Source organism: Manis javanica, chromosome 1, assembly GCF_040802235.1.
Source record: "Manis javanica isolate MJ-LG chromosome 1, MJ_LKY, whole genome shotgun sequence".
NCBI lineage: Eukaryota > Metazoa > Chordata > Mammalia > Pholidota > Manidae > Manis > Manis javanica.
The window spans coordinates 204,743,111-204,767,441 of record NC_133156.1 but is presented as its reverse complement, the minus strand read 5'-3'; the positions used below and the strand labels follow the sequence as shown (position 1 = coordinate 204,767,441).

At 44.1% G+C, this 24,331-nt stretch overlaps 2 protein-coding genes across 5 annotated transcripts in view; one reads left to right on the top strand and one right to left on the bottom strand.

Annotated features, from left to right (window-relative positions):
- The window catches only part of MCFD2 (multiple coagulation factor deficiency 2, ER cargo receptor complex subunit), a 29,217-nt gene extending 9,359 nt beyond the window's left edge, over positions 1 to 19,858 (bottom strand). Inside the window, exons 1-2 of one of the 2 annotated variants that reach the window (XM_073213521.1) lie at positions 18,897 to 18,957; positions 10,109 to 10,260 (exon numbers count right to left, since the gene is read on the bottom strand). In XM_073213521.1, the coding sequence (XP_073069622.1) occupies positions 10,109 to 10,129 (21 nt within the window). In that variant the 5' untranslated portion in view covers positions 10,130 to 10,260; positions 18,897 to 18,957. Of the gene's footprint in view, positions 1 to 10,108; positions 10,261 to 18,896; positions 18,958 to 19,834 lie in introns of those variants that run through there. The other variant, XM_073213525.1, reaches the window with a different exon arrangement.
- Positions 19,436 to 24,331, top strand: part of TTC7A (tetratricopeptide repeat domain 7A) — a 113,888-nt gene continuing 108,992 nt past the window's right edge. Inside the window, exon 1 of one of the 3 annotated variants that reach the window (XM_073213506.1) lies at positions 19,436 to 19,988. In XM_073213506.1, coding sequence (XP_073069607.1) covers positions 19,805 to 19,988 — 184 coding nt within the window. In that variant the 5' untranslated portion in view covers positions 19,436 to 19,804. The remainder of the gene's footprint in view (positions 19,989 to 24,331) is intronic. The other 2 variants (XM_037024522.2, XM_017651042.3) reach the window with 2 other exon arrangements.

The following is a 24,331-nucleotide window of genomic DNA, read 5'->3' as shown; positions in this document are numbered from 1 at the left end:
TCCAAGAATGGATTCCGGCTAGAGACGCAGGACGGCTAATAGGGATGGAGCAGACGCCAAAGCTGCATTCCAGACCGCCTGCACCTCCATCTCTCCAGGTGCCTCAGCTGCTTCGACTGCAAGTTGGGAAGAAAGATACTATAGTAGGAATCACGGCTGCAAGACGCAGGGGTCGGCCTTGGATCCTTCGTTTACAAGCTGGCCTACTTCCAGCCTCTGCTCTATTAATCTGCATTACCTATTCACTCGTATACAAGTCCCACCAAGACTCTTAAGAGCGGCTCAGTTCAAATACCACCTCACCTGCACAGTTCGTGGAATCAACTACCTCAGCAGAAGACAAAGCACTTAAAAAAAACTTAGATATGCAAATTAAAAGATAAACTCCGCAAAATCCTGCCCTCTTATCTTTCCTCGTGTGCAGCACTGTCGCTTAGTGAGTATCTATAAACCAGATGGGCAAATGAATGTGGGACTGTCATTTTGAAAATCGTTTTTCCCATATGTGTTCATAAAGATACTTAAATCATTTTTTATATGAGCCTAGATCCAGAAACGGAGAGGCAAGTAAAGTGGTTAAACAGATGATCCCAGAAAGGTCCCTGCAGCCTGCTTAAGCAAATCAGTGCCTTGAAAGTGGGCCTGGGAGAATTGCCATTGACCTCATTCCTTCTCCCATCTTTATCTGAAACCGAAATCTGTCAACCCTAGCTTAGAGAAAAATTCCAGGTTCCGAAAGTCCCTGAAGAAACTCTATAAATTCTTCTTTCCTTATTCTAAAGTTAGGGTTAGTTTCCTAGTCCATTCTCCAGTCCTGCATCTGCCATCCATTCATTCTTCCATTTGCTCATTTATTCATTACCTTCTGTGTACTAGGCACTGTGCTAGGAGCTGCTAGGGATACAAATAAGATAAGGTCTCTTCCTTCAAGAGGCTCGGTGTCTGACAAATGGATAAAGTGTCCTCATGCAAACTGTGCATTCTGGACAACTAGAGGGCAGAACAAGGGAGAGGCTGCCAGATTCCCCAGCCAAAATTTTGATGCACTGCCCAGAAGAGACCCCTTGATATTTCTGTCAAGAAGGATTGGAAGTGGTTGACTGACAGGTATGTTATATTTCCCATTCTCTTTTTTTTCTGAAAGGGAGCTTTTATTGTTTCTTCATGCTATATTCTGAATGTGTTTTCATACATTTTACTGATGTATAGTTGTAGAGGAAAGATACAGTTGTTTTCTTTAATTCACAAACACAGTATTTGTGGATACCAGATGTATGTTTTTTCCCCCCACAGCAAGCAATTCTCTGCAATATCAACTGAATGTAATACAATGCAATTTAATTCTGACACTAACTGGAGTCAGTGAAGACCCCACAGTTAAGGGCTCAGTCCCATAAGACGGTCCCCCACTTCAGATGCCAGACATAAGTAGTAGGTCCCCAGAGGTTATCCACAAGTTCTGTCTGATTTGGCTACAAATTGGAAGTTTCCACAACCCCCTCCTTGGATCTGATCACTTGCCAGACTAGCTCACAGAACTCAGAAAACACTTTACTTACATTTACTTGTTTATTATGTCACAAAGGAAACAGATGAACAGCTAAATAAAAAAATAACTAGGGAAAGGTCTGTAAGGGCCCTGAGCACATAAATTTCTGTCCCAGAGTAGCTGGTGTATACCACTCTCCCAACACAATGATGGTGTTCACCAACCCAGAAACTCTCTGAACTCTGGACTACTGGCATTTTCAAGGGGCTTCCTCACATAGGCATTTAATCTCCAGCATCTCTCCCCTTCCTGGAGTATCGGGGTGGGGCTGGAGTGGGGCTGAAAGATCCAAGTTTCTAATCAGGGCTCAGTCTTTCTCATGATCAGCTTCCATTCTGAAGCTATCCAGGAGCCTACCTCATTAGAATGAAAGACACTCCTTTCACCCAGGAAATTCTAAAGGATTAGGAACTATATCAGGAATTGGGATCAAAGACCAAATATTAGAACAAAAGAAGCTCCTTAGGACTTAGGAAATTACAAGGGAATTCTGTGCAAGGAACCAGGAGCAGAGACCAATATGTATTTTTTCTATTATTTCACAATACTGTACATGAGGAAAAGTATGTAACTAACCTAATTGCAGATTTAACCTCCCCAAAGAAATGGTCAGTCAGGAATTTTCTATCTGTCACATGTGCCTTCTCCATCCCAAAAGGAAGATAAGGTAACTCATCTGATGAGACCCTTATCCCTACCTCCTCTCACACACACAGATAGCATTAGAATATATTAGCATGATCTTTTAGGACACTAACTAGAGGTATCCATGCCATAATGCTTCATATATTGATAAATGTAACCTCTTTTCTGCATGTATCCCCCCTGTAGAAAACTTAAGTTGTCCCCAAATAAAGGGGCTTTGGAGCAGTTTACAAAACTCCTCCCAGGTTATTTCACTGGCCACAATCCTCAGTAAGACACAAATAAACTCTTCCTTAAATACAAGAGTCGTGTTGATTTCGGTTGACAGCGGGGTGCTGGGCAGCAGTCAGATTGCAGTGGCGATGAGCAGCTGGTAGGCAGGCACTGGGTACAGCAAGTATGGTCAAGTCCTTAAAACACTGGCTGTGAAGGGAAAGGAAAATAGCTAGAAGGGGACCCAGGACCCAGGAAGACTTATCTTTAAGATGGAGAGCTTTGCAAAGTCCTTGTGGGAAGGAGCCAGCAAAGATGAGACTGAAGCAATCGCAGAGTGGACAAACTTGACAGACTGAGATTACTGAGGAGGCAGGAGAGAATGGATCCAAAGCCCAGCTGGGGGTGAGCCCGAGATATAGGAGGCATGACCATTTTCTTGAAGTGGTGTCATTGGGGGAGGGACAGGGAGATTGAGCTGGTCAAGGTTTGAAATCATCATTGTGTACCTTGGAAAGCAAGTTGCTCATAGATAGAAGGCTTCCTGGCCTGACTTGAAGGTCTAGTTGAAATTGCATCTAAGTTATGTTGGGGAGGAAAAATTTTCCTCTAGCCTTCAGGGTTCTCACTAGTCTAAGAATCAAATTGACATGAGACAGATTAACAGAAGAAAATCAAATTTAATTTCATATGTATGGGAACTCCACATACATGAGAGGTTCAAAGACAGGAAAGTAAAATGAGGTAAATATGCCATCTTGAGCTAAGGAATGGGGTAGGAGCCGGGGGCTTTAGAGGGAAGGAGAGCAATTCACAGGTCAATAAGAAAAGCAGGTGTTTGGTAATTAGAAGTTTGCCCTTCCATACAGATGGATCACTCAGATAAAATTCATCTCTGGTAATAATCATTATTTTGTGAAAGACCCCAATTTAGGTTTTTTTCTAGACAGTTTAGGAAGGGGCAAAAACTTCTTTTGAGCCTGCAGGGTCTCAATTGCCTTAAGCTCAAAATAGTTTACATGCCAATCGTATTTCGGGTAGGCTTGTTCTAAACCCCTTCAGTTATATATAGACACGGCTAGAAAAAAATAGAACAGAAAGATGCCTAATTAAAAAGTTAAGGATCTCTCTCTCTCTAATAGTCGCCTAATAAAAAAGTTCCCATCTCAGGAATTACCACCGTCTTCCCCATCGTGCTTGTTGCTGCTTCTGACTATACCAGGGCGGAGTTGGGGGGTGGACCCGAGACTGGTAAGGAGGAGAAATTCTTATTTGACTGGTAAGGTGGGCCCTTCCTCCCCCACCTCCACCTGACTAATGTCTAGTGCTGATTCATTCACAAGTGCTTTTGTGTGACTCCCCTGCTGGACCCCGCACTGCAGTTCCCTTGGCAAGGGAAGCACCTCTCCTTCCAAAGGCACTTGCTCCTCTCACAGAATCTGCTTTCCTCTAGCACTCCAATAGACAGCCTTTCAGGCAGGATCCCTTTAAAAGTGGCTCTAAGCTGGTTCAAGGGCTCATGAGTTGGGTCAGATTTGAGAAGAGTCCCTACTCTCCTCAGGTGTCTTCCAGATGGTGCACCCCATGGAGCCCAGAACGGAACCTGAACAATGGAGAGGCAATACTGAAGGTGACATCCAGGCAGATGGGCCTAAGAGCATCCTAAGGTCCCTCTATCCCCAGCATGGTTCAGCAAAAGGAGTAAAAAATTCCCAAGCTTTCAGAGCCATCCCTTACTCCTCCCCTATTACGTTCTGCATCCCAAGCAGGCTGACCCCAAAGGGTTGCATTTTCTAGCCTGCCCTGTTAGCTGGCTTCCTGCTGGCTCAGCTGGTAGAGGGCATCAGCAGGGGTAGAAGGAAGAAAGGAGCTGCTCCTACTGGCCAGGGAGACTCAGTGAGTTTTAGGAATTCCAGGCACTCCGATTCATTGAAATCCCCCGTTCTAATTCCCAAGGTCCCATGTTGTTCTTAGTCAATGCCTTCTTTTTCATAAGAGAGATGATTTGTTTGTGAATTCATTTTATGTTGAAATATAGGTTCCCACAGTATCGGACCCTGCATCTGGATTTCAGCCACTTATGTTCAGCAGCTCTAAGAGAAAAAAAATTCTTTTAGGACACTCTTAGGGGCTCTGACTGTGGTTTGAGTCAAGAATTTAAAACTCTGAATATGCAAAGTTTTAAATTTAATATTTTTAAAGCTCTCTTATGCTTAAAGCCATCAGAACTAGCCAGCCAGCCTCTGATACTCTTTTCGTTCTTCATTCCATCATAATGACCCATTACTATTCACTCAGGGCATGAGTACCTCAGGGGGTGTCCAGGCACTGGTAGTTTTAGAGGTTACTTAACAGGTCCTCCGTTTTCATATGCACTCTTTGCTGAAACTGACGTGCATGACAAGAACCTGCCTTATACAGACCACTGATCTTTTCCCACCTCCTCATTCACAATCATATTCCACTTCCTTTCCCCTGCCTCTACTTCAAACAGGGAAAGCCAGTCCTGAATCTTACTAAGAGCGTTGTCCCAGGGAATAGAAACCTTAGGCTAACCACAACCAGAGCAATTCAAATTACTGATGTCAGGAAAATCTGCTGTAATCAAGGCCCTGGGGTATGGACTGGATTTCTCCTTTCTTACTCATATTTCTGATAAGGGTGAAAGATGGTGTTAAAAGCTTGGAATTTTGGCTTCTATTGGGATGTTCTGAATTTAAACCTACTTTAAGCTGCGTGGTGGAAACGATGACCGTCTGTATGTAATAATCACACTTCTTCCATAGCTGATATTATCAAAGAACATATCACTCCTGATGAAAAGTCCCATGACTGCTGATTTTCTAAACTTATAAATGTATCTATCTTCCCTCTAACAAGTCAAATACATTAGCATTTCTTAATATCCCTTTGTCCCTCTCCTCCTCTTATGTTGTTCTAGTTTAAAATTTTCGATATTAGTTTTTCATAAACATTCTCTTTCCTTCCATCTTCACCTTTTTTTTTTAACAGCAATAAATTAATCAAAATATTTGATCACTCTGACATCCTGTATCTCTTGAAGTTTCTTAGGTTTTTTACTCTTACTTGAACACTTCCTTTGAAGGTATTTTCATTGTGGGTTTTTGTGGGGCAACCTTCTGCAGCCTTGTATGCCTGAGAACATTTTTATTATAGTCTCTCACTCAAATGAAAATTTGGCTATATATAAAACTTCAGGTTAACGGTTTTTTTCCTCCCATACCTAACTGAAGAAATAAGTGTATGATCATAAGAAAAACTATATATGATCATCTAAAAAGATGGGGGGTAAAGGCATTTGACAAAATTCAATACCCATTCATGATTTTTAAAAAATTATGGCAAACTAGGGATAGAAGGATAGTCTCTCAGTCTGATAAAGGGCATCTATTCAAAACCCATAGTCAATATACTTATAGTGTAAGATTGAATGCTTTTCCCCTAATATCAGAAACAAAGCAAGGATGTCCACCTGGAACACTCTATCATTATACTAGAGTTTCAAGCCACTGTAGGAAAAAATAGAAAAGGCATACAATATGGAAAGGAAAAATATAAAACGGTCTTTATTTATAGATAACATGATCATGTACATAGAAAATCCCAAAGAATCTATTTAAGAAAACCTACTAGAACTATTTTTTTAAATTAAGGTGCCATTGATAGACAGTCTTATGAAGGTTTCACATGAGCAACATTGTGGTTTCAACATTCACCCATATTATCAAGGCCTCCCCCACCACTACGATCACTGTTCATCAGCGTAGTAAGATGATACAGAGTCATTACTTGTTTTCTCTGTGCTATACTGCCTTTCCCATGACCTACCTATATTGTGTGTGCTAATTATAATGCCACTTAATCCCCTTTTTCCTCCCAACCCACCCTCCCCAACCCCTTCCCTTTAGGTAACCACTAGTCCCTTCTTGGAGTCTGTGAGTCTGCTGCTGTTTTGTTCTTTCAGTTTTGGAAAAGCTACTATAACTATTAAGTAAATTCAGGAAGGCCATATGCTACAGGTCAATATTTAATAATCAATGGTATTTCTAAATATTAACAGTGAACACGTGGAAAATGAAAATTTAAAAATACCATTACAATAGCATCCCAAAACATGAAATACTTAGGGATAAGTCATTAATCATTTTAAAGCATACTCCTTTAATAGTCTGGCAGCTCTATAATCTGAACAGTTATTATAGTCAAATCCTGCTGTTGTGTCTGTTCTTTTGATTCTGTCAAAGCATAACTCTAAGATATTTAGTTATCTGGATGCAAATGACATGCTTATTTTAAAGAGAATAGTCATTAGGTTGTTGTCAACAAAAAAAGATTTATAAGAGAGAAGGGAGAGAAGAAAAAATAAAAATAAAGACACTCTGGGAACCAAAATGGACACTTGGGGAAAGGAAGCATATTGCCTTGGTGTCATATCCTAATGTAAAATCTGCTCAACCTTAATTCAAAGGAAGGCTTAATTATTATTTTTGGCCTATTAGACTGGCAAAAATGTAAATATCCAGTGTTACGAAAGTATAGGGAAAAAAGTACTCTCGTACAGACTAAAAAAGTGTATCAAAGCCTTAAGAAGGTGCACATTCTCCAACCCAGCAATTTCATTTGTAGTATGGAGTTGAAAATGTACATAGTACTCTCCAGTAGGAAACACAAACGTAGCCCTTTGATTTTCTATAAGTGGTCTTATTTGCTCTAAAACACCCATCTGGATGGGAAGTGAGAGAAAGCTAAATTTAGTCCACTCCACTAAGTCACAGTTTAACTTGATAATGTAAACTGACCATTTCGACGCTTAGTCTATGCAGGTAATTGGTCAGTCTCTCAACTATTCTATTCCAAGATAGTTTCTGGTATATAGGGGATGGGAGGGCTTACATATCTTTATGTAGTAGGGAAAAGGCTCCTTGGAGTTCAAACATGATACAATCCTGTTTTCATTATTTAAAAAATGGACAAGTAGGTACACAATCAAATCTTGTCTCTGAATTACCTCTGAGAGGCAGGATTACATTGGGCTACTACTTTCTGTCTATGTTTTACTTTGTAAGAAGAATACATTGATTGTATAATCAGAAAAAGCAGTAATGATGTTTTCATTCCAATAAAAAACAAACAAGTCCAACAGGATGTTAAGCTGGAAGTTTTGATTGAAATACCAAGGTACAATAGTTACTGAGCATCAAAGTAAGGTGTGAGCCGATGACAAAGACAAAATTTCAAAGGAAATTTTTCAAATATGGTTACCTGTCTTTTCGGTCTTTGGCCTACGGAATCCCTCAAGGGTCAGTAGAGGGGAGATTCATGGAGGATTTTGTGGGAAGAATTTCTTTGGGGAAATTTGTGGGGTCACCTGCTCCCTCCCCTCCAGTCTAGTGGGAGAGAGTTCAAGAAGACCTACCAGTCAACCACTTGGGGAGTTAGATGTGAGGCCCCTGTGGCTAGGTACACACAGTGACCTGGTGCTGGCTGGCTCTGGAAAGCTACTTGATGAGAAGAGGGCCTGGATATGAACTGCTCTAGCCACTGAGACAAGAATCCTGGGGACCAGATGAGGAAGAGACAGAGGCAAGTTCACCTAGGGTGGAGCCAGATCAAGAGGGTGGCCAGTGAGGACAAGAGGGTCCAGCTGTTGGAGGCTGGGAGGCACGTGCAGCAGCAGAGGGTGTGGGGAGCAGGGCAGCATGAGGACCCTGCTGAAGGAGAGGGAGCTGAGTCAGAGAAACCCAGGAGGGGAGCCTCCCAGAACCACATGAAAGCCCCCAGGAGTCAGCTTTAGACATCTCCTGGGTGGCCTACAGGTCCCCGGGTGCAGACCCATTTTACCAGGAACTTTCCTATCCCCTTCCCTCTCTTCCTTTCTCCACTTCAACCTTAAAGTCAGACACAGTTGGAAGATGAAGAAGTGAAAACTAAAGAGAAGCTGAACACAGCTCCTGCCCAGGCCTCGGAAAGCCCACCGGCCACCAGCCCAAGCTTTGGAGAAGTGGAGAGAAGTCTGATCCTTGAATGAAGATTTAAATATTGATGAGCATATCAGACAAGACCCTTTTGGTTAATGAAGTAAGCCTGCATTTGTGACTTAAAGTGACCCTGCACTTTTACCTAAGGATGCCCAGAAAAATGTATGAGCTTGGCAGGATTTTTACACCTGGCTAGGAAAAGGACCATCCTAATCCCCATTGGAAGGGATTAAAAGACAGTTTTTAGACAAAAATAAACTGCCTTTAATGCAGTTTATCTTTATACAATCCCTAAATCCTGTGTGTTCAGCATAATGACTGTACAGGATTCGTTTCTTAAAAACCACTCTGCCTTGAGTTCTTAGATGTATGACCTTGTTGTACGACGTCCAGACGCCAGCTGGGAGCCCAGGTTCCTGGGAGCACTGGGCATAATGGGGTCAGACCTAGCCAGTTCCATAGCTTGGAAAAGTTTGAGCTTGTCCAATGATTTCTGCTCATTCCCAGAGACTTACTCACCTGAGGTGGCATTAGCTACATATTTCTGTTTCTGTTTTGCTTTCTACTCTTTCCCCTCATTAGCCTAAATGCAGAAATTAGCACCTCTTAACATTCCCACTATGGCACAATCTCCTCACACAAAGAGCAGTTGTAAGTTGTAGAGACTTTACTGAAGGTTTTCCATCTTCTCAGAGTGGGGCAGTGTTAGATGGCCAGGGATGTCTCTTTAAAGTTCAGTAGAGTTCCACAACACTTACTGAGTGATTGTTATTTAGGTACTATGCTAAATTTTGGAGATACAGAGTAAATGATACCTGCTATCCTCAAGACACTCAGTTTATAGGGGAAGAGAATGTAAGAGAATACAGTGAATGCCTGTTAGAGCCCAGGCTGCCATAGCAGCACATGCCTGTACATAAACAAGCCTGAGGTGAGGATGGGGTTAGGGGGCAACAAGGAAGACTTCCCTCTGTGATAAAATAAGAAGAGTGATAAAAATGAAGATTGGAAAAAGAACCAAAAAGAAGTTCAAGGAGAGAAAAATATACTGAGATGTTAAAAACTCAAGGGATGGGTTCAACAACAGTTTAGACACATGAGAAGAACAAATCAATGAATTAGAAAATATGGCAGAAGAAACTATCTAAAATGAAGTAAAAAAACAGAAAATACAAAAGCAAGGGTAAGAGGTACAGAAAATACAGTGAGGTCTTACTTACATCTAGATAGAGTTTCAGGAGGAGGGGAGAGAATGAGCAGAGACAATATTTGAAAAGACAATAGCTAAGAAATTTCTAGAACTGAAGAAAGACTTCAAGCTCAGAATCATAACAACAAATCCCAAGCTTAATTAGTTAAAAGAAAACTGATCTTGGCACATTAAAATAAGTCTGCAGAAAACAAAAGAAAAAGAAGAAATATCAGATAGACAAAGGAGAGAAAACAATTATTTTCAAAGGAGCAACAGTTAGGCAGATAGCTGACTTCTCAACAGCAACAATAGAAACCACAAAACAGTATAATATCTCCAAAGGCTAAAAGAAAAAGTTCTAGTCTAAAATTCTATATACTTCAAGAGTAAACATGAGAAGACATTTTTAAATAAACAAAAACTGAGTGATGTAGCAGAAACATTGTATTTAGTATTTTATTGCTGCATAACAGTTACTACAAATTTAGTAACTTAACACCCATTTATTACCTCATAGTTCTGTAGATCCATCCACACAGGGATTAAATAGGTTCTCTGCTCAGAGTATCACAAGGCTGAAATGAAGGTGCTGGCTGGGGCAGGGGCCCCTCCTCTGAGGCTTGAGGTCCTTTTCCCAAGATCATGTACTTGAAAGTGATATCCTAAAAAAAGGCCTAATATTTGAAATCACAGAAAGTATATTCTCTGACACAATGCAATTACACTAGAAAAAAAACTAGATATCTCCACATGTATTTATAAATTAAGAGACAATTCTAAATAACATATAGGTCAAATAAGGTATCACAAAGAAAATTAAAAAATACTTTGAACTTAATGTTAACAAAATTTCTACATATCAGTTCTCATGGGATATAGCTGACAGAGGGAAATTTATAGTCTTAATAAATGTATATGTTAGAAATCAAGAGTGAAAAGGAGCTAAGATTCTCTCAAAAGCTTAAAAAAATAAGATTATCAGATACGACATGATTATTCATAAAGATTCACTACCCATCTCTGGGCACTGGTATCAGGCTTAGCCATGTTTCTGGCTGTGGTCAATGGAATGTGTACAGAAGTATGGAAAGTACTAGGAAGTATCTGGGAAAGAATGATGTGTGATATCTGGCAGAAGTTGTAAGAGCCAATATATGGCTCACCACATTGTCTCTTTTCTCCCTGCCATACTGATTGTCAGTGTCCTAGACAGTGGCTGTTTTGCCAGCTTGAGCCCCAGAGTGAAGACAGCCAATCTAGATGGAACTGGTAGAATGAGTGAGAAATAAACTATGTTGTTGAAAGTGCTGAGGGTTTTTTGGGTTGACTGTTACTGCAGCATGACCTACCCTATCCTTACTGTTACAGAAGTATAAAAGAAACCCAGATATAGTAAAATAAATGAAATAATAAAGATAACAGCAAAAGTTAAAGAAATGGAAAATAACCATGCCATAGAAAGAATCAACAAAACCAAAAGTTGGTTCTCTGTAAAACCAACAAAATGGATAAGCCCTTGCAAATTACCAAGAAAAATTAAGAAGAGACAATGCGCAAATAACCAATGCCAGGAATGAAAAAGCAGATACCACTATAAATTCTATAAATATGAAAAAGATGAGAGGATTTTGTGAATAACTTTATGCTTAAAATGTGAGAAACTAGATGAAATGAATATATTCCTAGTAAAGGACAACTCACTAAAAATTGACCAAAGAACAAATAGAAATTTGAAGTTCTAGTTTTAAAATAAATTGAAGCAGTTTGAGGGAAAAATAATGCATACCATATACAAACTCTTTCTGGAATAGAAAAAAAATGTTACACCTTCTAATTCATTTATAAGGCTAGCATAACTTTGGCACCAAAAGCCAATGAAGACAGCTCCAGAAGAGAAAATAAACCAAATCTCATTTATGAACATGATATAAAAATTCTAAACAAAATATTACATTGATAAATCAAGTGATATATAAAAAAGAAAATACATTATGATCAATGAGGTAGAAAGAAATGACTCCCAAAAATGTTCACGTGCTAGTCCTTAAAACGTGTAAATGTGGATAAAAGGACTTTGCAGAGGTGATTAGATTAAGGACCTTGAAATGGACACATTTTCCTGGGTTATCCCACAGGCCCAATGTAATCACAAAGGTCCTTATAGTGGGAGGCAGGGTGTTCAGAGTCAGACAGAAAATGTGACCATGAAAACAGATTGGAATGATGAGCTTTAAAGATGGAGGAAAGGGCTACCAAAAGTGGGAAAGGAAACATATTCTTCCCTAGAGTTTCTAGAAGAAATACAACTCTGCCGATACCTTGACTTAGACCATAAGACCTACTTTGGACTTCCAACCTCAAAAGTTATAATAAATATATGCTATTTTAAGCCACTATATATTTGGTTATTTGTTACAAAAGCAGTATGAAAATAAAATAACTAAGTTGATCTTATTCTAGAAATGCAAGAATGGTTTAACATTTGAAAATCAAAGTATATCACTATGTAAATTAATTTGGAGAAAAACAAAATAACCATCTCAATAAATGCAAAAGATATATTCGTAAAATTCAACTTCAATCACCATTAAAAAAAAAAACTTAACAAAGTAGGAATAGAAGGAACTTCCTAAATCTGATAAAGAATATTGGAAAGCAATGGAGTCATTACCATAAAATCTAGCAGTTACCTTTAGGAGGAAGAGGGTTGTGTTTGGGAAAAGGATATACTAGGTGCTTTTGGGATGCTGGTAAAACCCTATTTCTTTCTAGTTGGTGGTTAATGAGAGTTTGCTTTATAATAGTTACGTTTTATGCACTTCCTTTAATTGTGTTATTTTTCACAACAGAAGTGTTTTTAAAAACATAGAAAAGCAAAAAAGATTTGAAAAGCAGATAGAACAAAGCTATGTTTTAAGGCCCAAAACTGCTATAATGGCTGAAGGTTGGCCTTATGAGTGGTGGGGCTTAAAATCAGAGCTGAAAAGTCTCTGAACACTTGTGAGTTGGGCTAACTTCATCCCTCCAGGATGGCGGGTTCACCAGCCAAAGCTGGGAGAAAGCATGGGCTCCCACTCTTGGAGGGTGATCAGTGCAGCAGTCCTGCAAGTGAACACAGAAGCCACCAAGGAGAAGCATGAGTCACTTAGGACCCCAGGGAACAGAAGGGACCTGGACGATAGGAGGGAAGTCAGTGCAAGGAGGGAGGTGCTGTTGTCTCAGTCATAAAGTGGGTGGGTGGGTGGGATAGGAGACGTCCCAGAGCTCTTATCTCTCAGGCCTGGGAAAACCTTTAACATTATAGGATTTAAAAATCAGCAAAACAAATCATTACTAGCAGAACCTACCATGTATGCACAAGCACAAACAATTCAGTTTTGAAGTTTGCCTTTGTAGCACCTTATCCCTTACCTAATGATTACCTGCAGTTTTTCTGGCAGCTGTCAAAGGGAAAGACTAACCATAAAGCCAGCCCCTGGCAGAGTTTTCATGTCAACATGTTAGAAGGGGTGGTGTGGCTGGCCAGTCCACAACACTAATAATTAAATAAAACATGAGACACCATGGACCAGAAATGCTATGAGCCCATAACCATGGTAGTAGGTAAAAGTTGATTTCCAAATGTAATAAACATTGTGGGCCATGTGACTACAGAAGATTGGGAAGGCTCAGTCTCACATACACTGACAATCTGAGTGGATGAAAGGGCTATTGACTATAAAGAAAAAATTTAATTCATATTCATATTTAGGATTTTTAGGGTTCCTTTTGGGAACACAGGACTCTGGAAACCCCATGGGACAAATACAGTAGTATGACTGAAGAGAGGAGTAGAAGGTGGGGACGACATCTCATCAGGCTGTCTCCACCTCTCGATGGCTTTACTACTCATGGTCACTGTGACAACTAATATAAATGAGTGATTTGATGGTACCAGGGGACATCATAATAATCATAATATGTTCAAGTCAGTAACCTGGAAGAATCAAAACCATTTACACCCAAACAGCTTACTGTTGGCATTGGCATGACTTCACTATTGCAGGAAACTTTTGCCCAGGATGAAAAAAGTTGTAAATACTGTTTTTTGCAGAAATTTCAAGAAGTAACCATTCAGATGAACCTTGAAACTTTTAAATAGATTGCATCAAACCACTGTTATTCTCTAAGACTCTTTGAAACCCTTGCCTAAAAATCCTCAACTGGCCTTGCTCAACAATCCTCAAGCACCCTCACTGGAACAACTCAACTGCCTTAAAATAGACCCTAACACTTCATATATACCCTGACTTTGCCTCCCACTCTAGATGCTACTTGGCGATGCAGAGTAGTGTTCTCCCTTCCTGCGATGGGACAAAGTCAGCTTTGCGTTATCACGAAGTTGTTTTGATGGTATTTTCAAGGAGCCAGAATTCAATTATAAGGCCCCCTGAGATCCAACAGCGACCTCTTTGACACTGCAGCCATCCCGACTCAGAAACAGTGAGCTTCTCTGAGGCCCTCAAGCCTCCCAGGCATCTTTCAGGCTACAACAGTGAGAGATATAAGCCTTGCATTGGGCCTGACTTCCGATTTCTTTTTTTAAATTATTTTTGTTGAGCCCCCCAAATACTGAGTCTATTTGTCTCCTAGCAACACGGAACCCTTTTTAGGAATCCTTTATCTGACCATATTTGAAAATCTTTTCTCTTTGGTGGGTATCAGCCTTATTACTAACAGCACTATTACTTACTTGCCTGTGTCCATTCCAGTCATTTTTTTGTTATGCAGCTTAACGAGGGAAGTTTATATAGTGAAGAGGGCAGGTGTGGGTCCCAATAAATCCATCCCTAAGCTGGCCCAGGGTCATATTTTGTCTCAGGCCACTGATCAACACCCTATGAGAACTTTCCCCAGATTTGTTTTGAGGTTCAGCCGAGATCTCTCCACACCCTCCATCTGCTGGGAAGTATAAATTCATCAGAGTGGCAGTTGGATACGGTCTACCTGTGAGGTTGGGGGGGCCCCCGAGCCACAGAATGTTCAAGCAACTCTCGGCTGACCTCTGCCGGGCTCTCAGGGGGCTGTCTAGGTGTTAACCTCAGCCCACGTCTTCCTCGGGCTGGACTTCTACTTCTTATGTGTATTTATGCTATAGCCCAAGTGTGTGCACTTATCTTTCTAAATAACATCACTTCACCATGGGTATTTCAGAATTACAGTGACCACCATGAGGAACTTTTGATATGAAGCAAGTTATTCCCTTGAGAAGTGCCTTAGAATGAAAAGGGAACACACTTCTAAGCAGCCAATGATCCTCCTTTATCAGCAGGAGGAAATCCAAAAGAAACTGTGTTCCAAAATTACTTCCTTAACAGATACCTTGGCCAAAGCAAAAGACAAATGTGAGCAACTTAGAACTTTTAGATCCCTCCTCCAAATCACAGCTCCAGCCTACTATCCTCTGTTCCCCATCTTGTGCTCTTCCAGCTGCTGCTGCCCCTCCCTCTCCCTCTGACTCAACGCCCTCTCCCTCCTGGCTGGCCAGATACTCCAAAGCTCACTTAGCTCTTTAAGGTCAACCTCCTTCAGAGCAGAGAAAACCTGTTGTGGTGGATTTTAAGCTCTAGTTTCTTTCCCAGCTGAAAGCCACTGTCAAAGACACTCCAAGGCCTAGACAAAATGGAGAGAACATTGCAGAGGAATTTAGAATAAATTGAGGGACATAAAGTCCACAGCAACCAGATGTATACCAATTAGCTCATATGTTGGTAGGAATGTGCAAAAAGCTCAATGAAAAAGTCAGAATGGGAAGACCCCCAAAGGTGGCTTAAGAGACCTGGAATTGCATAGGAGACTGAAGGGGCTGAGAAAAGCTGCAGAGTTGATCAAGGTCTCTTAGAGGTTTTCTTCTGTCTTTCCTGTGAGAATAGATTGTGCTCTGATTCAGTTCTTCAAGCCAAAAAAAAGGAGAGGTCTGTTGGAGAGTTCAGGGACTTTAATACTTGGTGACAACACACAGGAATAGATCCTGAAGCAGATGTGACCTTGGCTTGCTCTCTTATCTTTTTGTGAATGGCCTTGAACCAGAAATAGGGGATTTAATATGCAAAGTAGAATGGGAAAGAGCCCCATGGCCAGACCCCCAAAACCTTGCTGAATATTTTGAAAGAGTTCTAGAACTAAGAAACTAACAGGAAAAGAGTTATCACTAAAGGTGTTCAATATCCCATTTTGCTTTTAAACCCACAAGGAACCATTTTTCTAAAAATTAAAGGACAACCTTACCAATTTTGATTGATATGGGGACGATAATCAATCTTAAACCTGACCACTGTTAAACAACCTTTCCCTTGGAGTCAATAAACCATTCTGGGTAACACATTTACCTAATGATCCTCACCACACCTTCACTGGCCCCAGCCCATTACTGGTAGCCTCAAACCTTTAAATAAGTAATGTTCTTTTCTCCTTTGTGACACTATACTCATTAATTTAATAGCAAGGGATTTACTGTGTGAATGGAATTGCCACATTAAATATTCTCTACGGTCTCTTCCTTCCAGTCTCTAAGGATCTCCTGATTCATAATGAGGTCCTGGCTAATTTGGCTATGATTTACCAGTACTTTTGTGTGTCTTGTGTGGGCAAAAAACTACTCATATTCTACTGAAGCTAAACCTATCAAGGTTCAACCTGTACCCAAAACTTACACAATATCCTCTAAAACAAAGTGCTAAAAAAAGGAATACAACTAATATCAAAAGCTTTAAAGAGAAAGGAGTCTTCATACCTTGTTCCAGTCCTTGTAACACCCCTATCCTCCCAATCAAAAAACCCAGTGGGCAAGAATATAGATTTGTTTAGGACCCCAGGGTTACAAATAAATTTGTTACTCTCCACTTCCCTTTAGAACAAAACTCAAATACTATTTTACCTTCAAGGCCTAAGGAGACTGACTGTGTTTTAAAAAAAGATCTATGTTGTGCTTTCTTTGATGTCTCTTTAAATCAAAAGGCAATACTTGTCTGTCTTCTCCAGGGAAAACCAACAATATACTCAGACCACTGTGCCTCAGTTTACTGAGGTGCCCTTCTACTTTTCACATGTCCTCAACCAGGACCTCAAAAGCCTTAAATTGCCCTGTGATTCTATTCTTATTAAATATGTGGATGATCTTTTGTTGATGAGCTCCAAGACTGATTTGCCTGTCTGCTTATTCTTTTAGCCCATAGAGGGAATAAATAAGGGTTCCATAGAGAAGTTAACAATGTGTCAAAGGAAAGCCAAAGACAGACATCCCAGACAACTAGCTGTGCAAAGGGTCACCCACCAAAAACTAAGGGATAAGAGACAACTCTGAGGATCCCTCAGTCCCACTGGCCACTGCAGGCAGTGTATTCCCAATGAACAGGCTTTTTCTGAGTTCAGATTAGCTCTTCAATATCCTCCCCTTCTGTGCTTAACCAAATATTAAAACCTTTCAACCTCTAAGTATATGAGAGATCTTGCCAAGCCTTTAACTTCATGAGAATCAAGACCAGTAATTTACTGCAGCCTCTCATGATCCAGTGGCCAGAGCCTCCCCACCTCCTGGAGGGGCAGCAGCTATGTGAGTGGAGTCTGTCAGCTTGGGTGTAGAGTCTCCTTTAAACCAGTTGCTATACCATCTTCGTTGCTCCCTGAAAACACACATTTCTTAGCAAGTCGATTTACTTCCTGTGAATTTCATAACTCTCTTTGAGACTGTCAATGCTGTGTTCTCCCTCACTGATAATAAACTCAGTGTTGCCTGATCAGCAAGTTACCTGAGTAGCATTTTTTGAGCTTGCAAGCAACAGCACTCTTCAATAATTTGTCCTAAACTCCCATCTGAGAGATTTTATATTATTTAAAAAAATAATAATAACCACCACACTTTCTATATGCCTTTTAGTTTGACAAAAATTTTACTGACACATTTCATGACTGTTGTCAGTTCTTGCCCCTACAGCTTCTTACTCCCTTGAAAAATACTGGTTGCTAGTGGGCTGAGGTCTTGTCTCTACTGTAAAAGAGCTGCGAAGGGGTCAGGCCTGTGTTCCGCAGTGTTGAGGAGCAGCTCATTTTAAGTTTTAACCATGATACTGTATTCCTCCCCCCAAACCCCATGACCACACAAATACTGGTGCATTTGTCAAAGGAATAAGCAATTCCCCTTCAGATACTTCCCTGGAGTCCTACAGCCTGGGGACAGGGTTGGCAAAGGACTGGGTGGGAGGAAGAGGGGTCAAGGGAGGTTTCATTATTTTGGTCAGGATTCCCTCCTTCTTATCAGCTCTGCTTTTCTTTGCCTGCCCCAGGGCTCACGCTGGGAATGCCAGACCTGGGGCACATCACAGGGTGTACTCAGGACACCCTCACGCAAAGGTCGTGCACAATCTCTCCAAGGAAATCTGGTTCTGGTGACCAGCAAGGGCAGCCAAAAGTCAGCTAAAGGAGTTGACAGGAAAAGGCAAAGAACTTGTGTAAATTGTCCCTAAATTCCAACTACCAGAGCTGTCTCGATTCTCCTTAATTTATCTCCTGGCCTTTGGGAGTCCAGAACAGATTCCAGGTGCTCAGAGCAGAACCAAGGTCAGGAATTATCGCCCAAGCAAGGAATGGAGCTTCATTTGGAACTTGGAGGGGAGGGTATCCAGGGAAGTTGGAGTGGAGGGTGCGCAGGAGGACTGACTTCAACAGAGAACCTCTTGCAGCTGCAGAGGCAAGGGGCCCAGTGGGACTTCACACCAGGAACCTGGGCTCTGCTGGACAAAAAAAACCTTCCCACAGTTACAGGTGTCCAGGAGCCCAAAGCAGGGAGTCTCCCCACACTGAAAGTGGTCGAGCTCACCCCGCAGGTCATGTGTCTGGCAGTAGTGAAGACATCCACGTCAGGGAGGAGGGTGGACACCTTCGAACACTTAGGAGTCTATACTTAAAAGTTTGCCCTGACTGTCCCATCTCCTGGAGTCTTTGGTTTGTGCCACGCAGTATGTCACTTCAATACAGGTTTTTTTGTTTGTTTGTTTTTGGGTTTTGGGGTCTTACTGCCATTTCTTGCATCATGGCCTCAATCCTTACGGGAGACTAAGTCTCGTCACCCAGGGGGCAGGTCTCCTGGCAAAGGGTGTCGTCTGCCTCCTCCCTCCAGGCCGCCCTGTAAGCCTTTGAACTTCTTAGTAGCTCAGAGCGCCAAGCTGAGGAAGCCCTGCGGAGAGCTCTTCACAGCTCTCATCAAAGTCTTTAGACACCGGAATTAAGAAATAATACGAAGTTGGAGAAACGGCTTAAAAACCTTTAAGAAGTCCAGGGTAACAGGATTCCTCAGAGGACAGCGTCTAGTTAGTGTGGGGGGCGTCATGTTGGAAAGATGAACTCTGCTGTTCAAAAAGAAAAGAACACCCGTCAGAGCGGAGGCATACGGAGAGCCGAGGCGCTCGAGCCGGGCCGTCTCTCCGAGTACCCGGGGCCCGCGCGTCCCAGGAGGGCCGACCGGCGCGCGGCGGGTTCCCGGGGAGGCTTGCTCTCGGAGCTGGGGCACCGGCCGGCCGGCCTCTGCCCGGATTTGTGACGTGCCGGGCGGAGCAGAGGTGACGAGGCCACCACACAAAGCCGGGAGGTCGGGCGGGGTCTCCCACGCCAAGAGCCCCGATGGGATGGGGAGGGCGCGGGGAGCGAGACGCCCCCGGGCACCGGGGCTCCGCGCAGCATTAGAGTGAGGGCCGAGCCGGCGGCGGGCGGCCGGCGCCGGGGCGGCAGCGAGCGCCCCTCTCGCGCCTGGCTTTTGTGGCGGCGCCGGCCGCCCGTGCGCCCGGCTCGTCGAGGCCGCGCCACGCCCCCGTGGGGGTGGAGCAGAGGCCCGGGGTGGGTCCGCAGCTGGCGGCGCCGGGGCCCGGGGCGGGCGCTGTGGCAGCAACTGCAGCGGCGGCGGCAGCGGCGGCGCCAGGAGCTGCTGCAACAGAGGCGGCGACTGCTGCAGGACGCGTCCGGGCGGTTCGGCCAAAGCCCCAGCCCCGGGGCGCTGGGCGGTGCCCCGCCTGCTGCTGCTGTCCGCCCGCCGCCTGGGCCCCCGCTGCCGCCCGCGCCCCGGCCACAGCCCGCGCCCCCGGAGGCCCCGCCAGCGAGTGCGCCCCAGCCGGCACGCCGCCCCCGGCCGGGTCTCCACTTCGCCGCCGCACCGCCCATGACAGCGCCCACGAGAAGATGGCTGCGAAGGGCGCGCACGGCTCCCACCTGAAGATGGAGAGCGAGCTGGAGCGGTGCCGCGCCGAGGGCCACTGGGACCGCATGCTCGAACTGGTCCGGCAGATGCAGACGCTGGTGCTGCCCGGCGGCGGAGGCAGCCGGCGAGCCAGCCCGAGTGCCGCGTTCCACTCTCAGGACGCTGGTGAGTGAGGGAAGGGGCTGGCTCACAGGAACGGAGCGCCTGGTACGCGCCTCCTCCTCCAGGAAGCGCGCCCCGACTGTCCCCCGGCCGGCAACGGCCGCCTTCGGTATTACCCTTCCTGTTGTGCTGGTTTTAGAGCAACCGGGTAATTAGGAAGGTTCTTCTGCCCCAGGAGAAAAAGCACACGCAAGATGTGTGCTTTGAGGGAGAGAAATAGCTTTCGCTCTCTGCTCTTTAGAATCATGTGGGCAACTCCATCTACTGTGAAATGGTGGTATCGGCACGGGATCAGATCAAGGCTGGGGCTGGACCCTTGCGCAGCCCCTCCACCCCCAACTACGGTCCCCTAAACTCCGTCAAATGAGGGCTGTGCCTCTCTTTTTGCTCTTCCCTCCCGCCTCCCCACGTCAAGTTGACAACGGAGCGCTGTCCACAGCAGATGTGGCTGGGGAGGTTGATGAGCGTTAGGGTGGGGTCTGGTAAGCCTCAGTTTCCTCATCTGTGGTTGGTCTGTGGGACCCGTCTAGCCCTGGCAGCGGTGGCTTTAGTAGTAGGGCTGGTTCGGCTAGGCTGGGCTCTAGTGCTGGGGCGGGAAAGCACCCTGATGTGGCAGTGGGGGAACGCCCCGCCCATTCTCCAACCTCAAATCCTCCTCCTGCTGCCCTCAGCTCAACCTGGAGAGCCTCTCTGTGTTCACGACCACTTCAGATCCTTGCGGAAGGAGGCAGGGAGGAAATACATACAGATATGAGGAGGCTTAAAGACTGCCCAGCCTGCGGAACGTTCTGGGGGGGAAACAGAAGGATGGTCGTAAAAGTAAGAGCTAGCACTTACCTAGCACTCACTGTGTGCCACACACTGTCGTCCTAAGCACGTCAATCAACTCATTAATACCTCCCACCGCCCCATGAAGCAGGTACTCTTGTTTGCCCCACTTACAGATAAAAACTGAGGCACAAAGAAGTTAAATAACTTGACTATCCAACCAATAAATGGTGGAACCAAAGTTTGAATCCAGGTTTCCGAGTCCATCCTTTTAACCACTTGGGCTGTTAGCTCTCAGACATGTGGAGTACAACTTCTGAACTTGAGGGGGTCACCAAAATGGATGGGGAGGAAGCAAGGTGATCAGAGGACACTTGTGTGTTAGACTGTGGAGCTCAGAGGAAGGGGAGCAGGTTTCAGGCAGAACGTGTACTGGCCTCTGACTGGTGTTGTGAAGGGCAGAGTGTGCTTGACTGAGGAGGAAGCATAGAAGGACACTGAGGGGGCTGAGGGTGGCAGGGACGGACAGTCAGGTTGAGGCTTTGAGGCAGAGCTGAGCATGGCAGTGAGGAGCAGTGGTTAGAACTCAAAGCGCATGTATGAGAGAAGCTGGTGAGCCCTGCTCTTCCAGGGCAGAATAGAGAAATTGAAGGTTCTCCTCTGTCCTCTGTTTGGAGTGATGTGGTGGGGTGGGGCTGGTGAGGATGGGATGCAAACTGACCCACACAGAGTGGGCACTGGGGCCTGGGCAAGTTTGGGAATCTGAGTGAGGTTGGCACCTTTGGGAAACCTGCTGGGCCCAAGATGGGAACCTAGGCCTTCCCAAGCCCACATGGGGCTGATTTCCTAACCGGGTCTTTAGGAGTCTCAAGGAGGTTGAGTAATTAATTAGTTGCTCTCCCAGGAAGGAAGTAGGGAGCCAAAAACTTAAGAAATTGAACCTAATGGACTTAATATTTTTAAAGTCTTTTTGTAACAGCAGGGCTTTTCAGAGCCTTTAATATGCTCACGGACCTATGATGTATAAGCCAAAATCAGAGTATAAATACCATATTTCTCAAACTTGCCTTAGTTTATAAATGGTATGATATAGTTATAAAGTGTTTTCTCTATTCTTAAAAAAAAATTCATGTGAACAACCCCGTGGAGAGGACAGGAGTTATTGTTCCCATTTAGGCATAAGCCCAGGAGGCTCAGAGAGGTCACATAATGCTCATGTGGCAGAGCCTGTCTGCGAGCCAGAGTCCCTGCCATCAGTCTAGTACTAGTGACAGAGGTGGGGGATGGAGCCTGGCTTAGCTTCACTCTGGGAGCAGACGGCACAAAGAGGGAGATTGAGGGGCAGTGGGATCTCTCCAGACAGCCAATGTTTGGGTTTGGTTCTGAGTGATTTTTCTCCCACTGTTAAATCCAGATACACTATCCCAAAACACACACAGGTATACACACACACAAGAAAGGAAAATAAATGAGATTCCCAAAGGCCGTGCCTGGAGCATTTTTTTGGATTGCCTGCCCTTTTGGTTCTCTCTCCGCAGGGCTCCTTGATCACTCAAGGGATTGAGAGACTGCTCTTTGGAGGGGTGTTGGTGCTGACCCCCTGCATCCCAGAAGGGAGATTCTTAATGTCCTGCCTGGCCTTGTTGCACTCTTATAGTCAGTGACTGGAAGCTTCAACACTTAGGTATTTTGAGAGAGAGAGGAAGATACTGAGGAGGAAGCTGAACCCCAATTGAACCCTATTTTGCAGACTGAGGCCCTCTGTGAGGTTCCCTACAGAAATGAAAAATAGCTCCTAGGGCATCTATTTCACTCCAGAGGACAAGAAGGGAGGACCAAGCTATGGGAGCCTCCTTCAGGTCTGGTGGGAGAGAAGGATCTGAAGATTCTCCTGCAGAAGGGCCCCATGCACCTTTTTCCTGTATGGGGAAGCTGCCCCCCACCACCTGTTCAGGGGAAGGTGGTTGCTACTGTTTGCACGTTTTCTTTCAAGCTTACATCCGGTTTAGATTAGGTCAGGATGGAGCAGGGGAACCCCAGAGTGTGACTGACTGTGGTGAGGTTTGTTATAAAAACAAAGAGCCCATCCAAATAGCTAAAGAAAAAGAAAAGAATACTATGAAAAACTCCCAAAACATGAAAAAAAAGTAGAATGAATCCCATGTATCCGTCAACTAGCATCAGTGATTCTGCACTCATGAGCAATCTTGTTTGAGCTACACCCTGGCCCATTTCTCCTCCTCACTGAATTATCTCAGTATGTACTTATTAAACAAGAACTCTTTTGAAAAAATATAACTATCATACCATTATCACTCCCCCTGTGCAAAGAAATCTAATGATTTAATTTTATAGTTCATTTGCTAGAATCAGGATCCAAACAAGGCCTCTCACTGTATTTGGTTAATAGCTTGAGTTTCTCTTTTGTCCCCCCAACATTTTATTATGAAAATTTCTAACATACAGCAAAGTTGAAAAAGAATTTGCAGTGAACACCTGTGTATCTAACCCCCTAATTCAAATATTCTTTTGCTTTGTCACATGTCTGCCCCACTATCCATCCAACTTGAGTCTCTCCTAATCTGTGGTTAACCCCCATCTTTTTTTTTCTTAGCTGATTTTTTTTTTTTAACTGGAGATTGTTCTGAGTATTCTTCAGTTGAAGTTGGAGGGTGTGTGTGTGAGGCAGGTGGCCTCTCACCAGTTTCAGCCTCTTCCTCCTGTCATTGTGGGTGGAAGGTCCCAGCCCTCTGCAGTTCTCTGTGGTGAGCAGCTGCAGATGCCACTGTGTCCCCACTTGACCTAGTAGGGAAGGCATGGTCCGACCACCAGGCCGGTCTGGCTGGACCCAGGTTTCCTGATTTTGAATTGACAGGTCATGGAAAGGGAAACACCACCTTGCAAATACAGTTTCTGGGAAGGAGGCTGGTATCAGGAAGGAGGTCCCTGTGATCTGGCACCCTGAGAGGCCTGGAAAGGGGTGGGGGCAGAGAGGTAGCCAGCCACTAGAGGCCTTCAAAACAAGATGGAATGGGGAGACCGGAGGGCCACTCACTGGAGGCCTCCTTTGGGCCTCTGCTGAGGGCAGGGGGCTGGCCTGGCCTGCCAAAATCCGTACCCAGGCTCCCAGAATCTATTTCACTGTCTGTCAGAAAGCTTTTCCTAATGCCTCTGGCAGGAGAGAAGCTGGAACGCTTTACCCAAATCAGGGTAGGGAGTAGGTTTTGGACAACAGATAATAAAAGGCAATGTTTTACCTTGGGAGAAGGAAGGCTAGGAAGGCCTCTATCCACCTGGATTCTTCCTTAACAACTGAAAATCTAAAAGTTTCAATTCCAAAATATTCTTCAGATCCATAGACTGACCAGTTGAAAAAGTGGGATTGAAAGAAGAGTGGAAAGGAAGGCAGAGTGGAACACGGAGGAGGAGAGCTGTACAAGGAAGGAAAGAAAATAAATTCCCAACACCTACCATCTGCTAAACAAAAACCAGGGAGGGTGGGGAGTGAAGAGGGAGAACATAAAGGCTCAGGAGAAGGACCTGAAGGGTTAGTTTACAAAATCGTTTGAAACCCACAG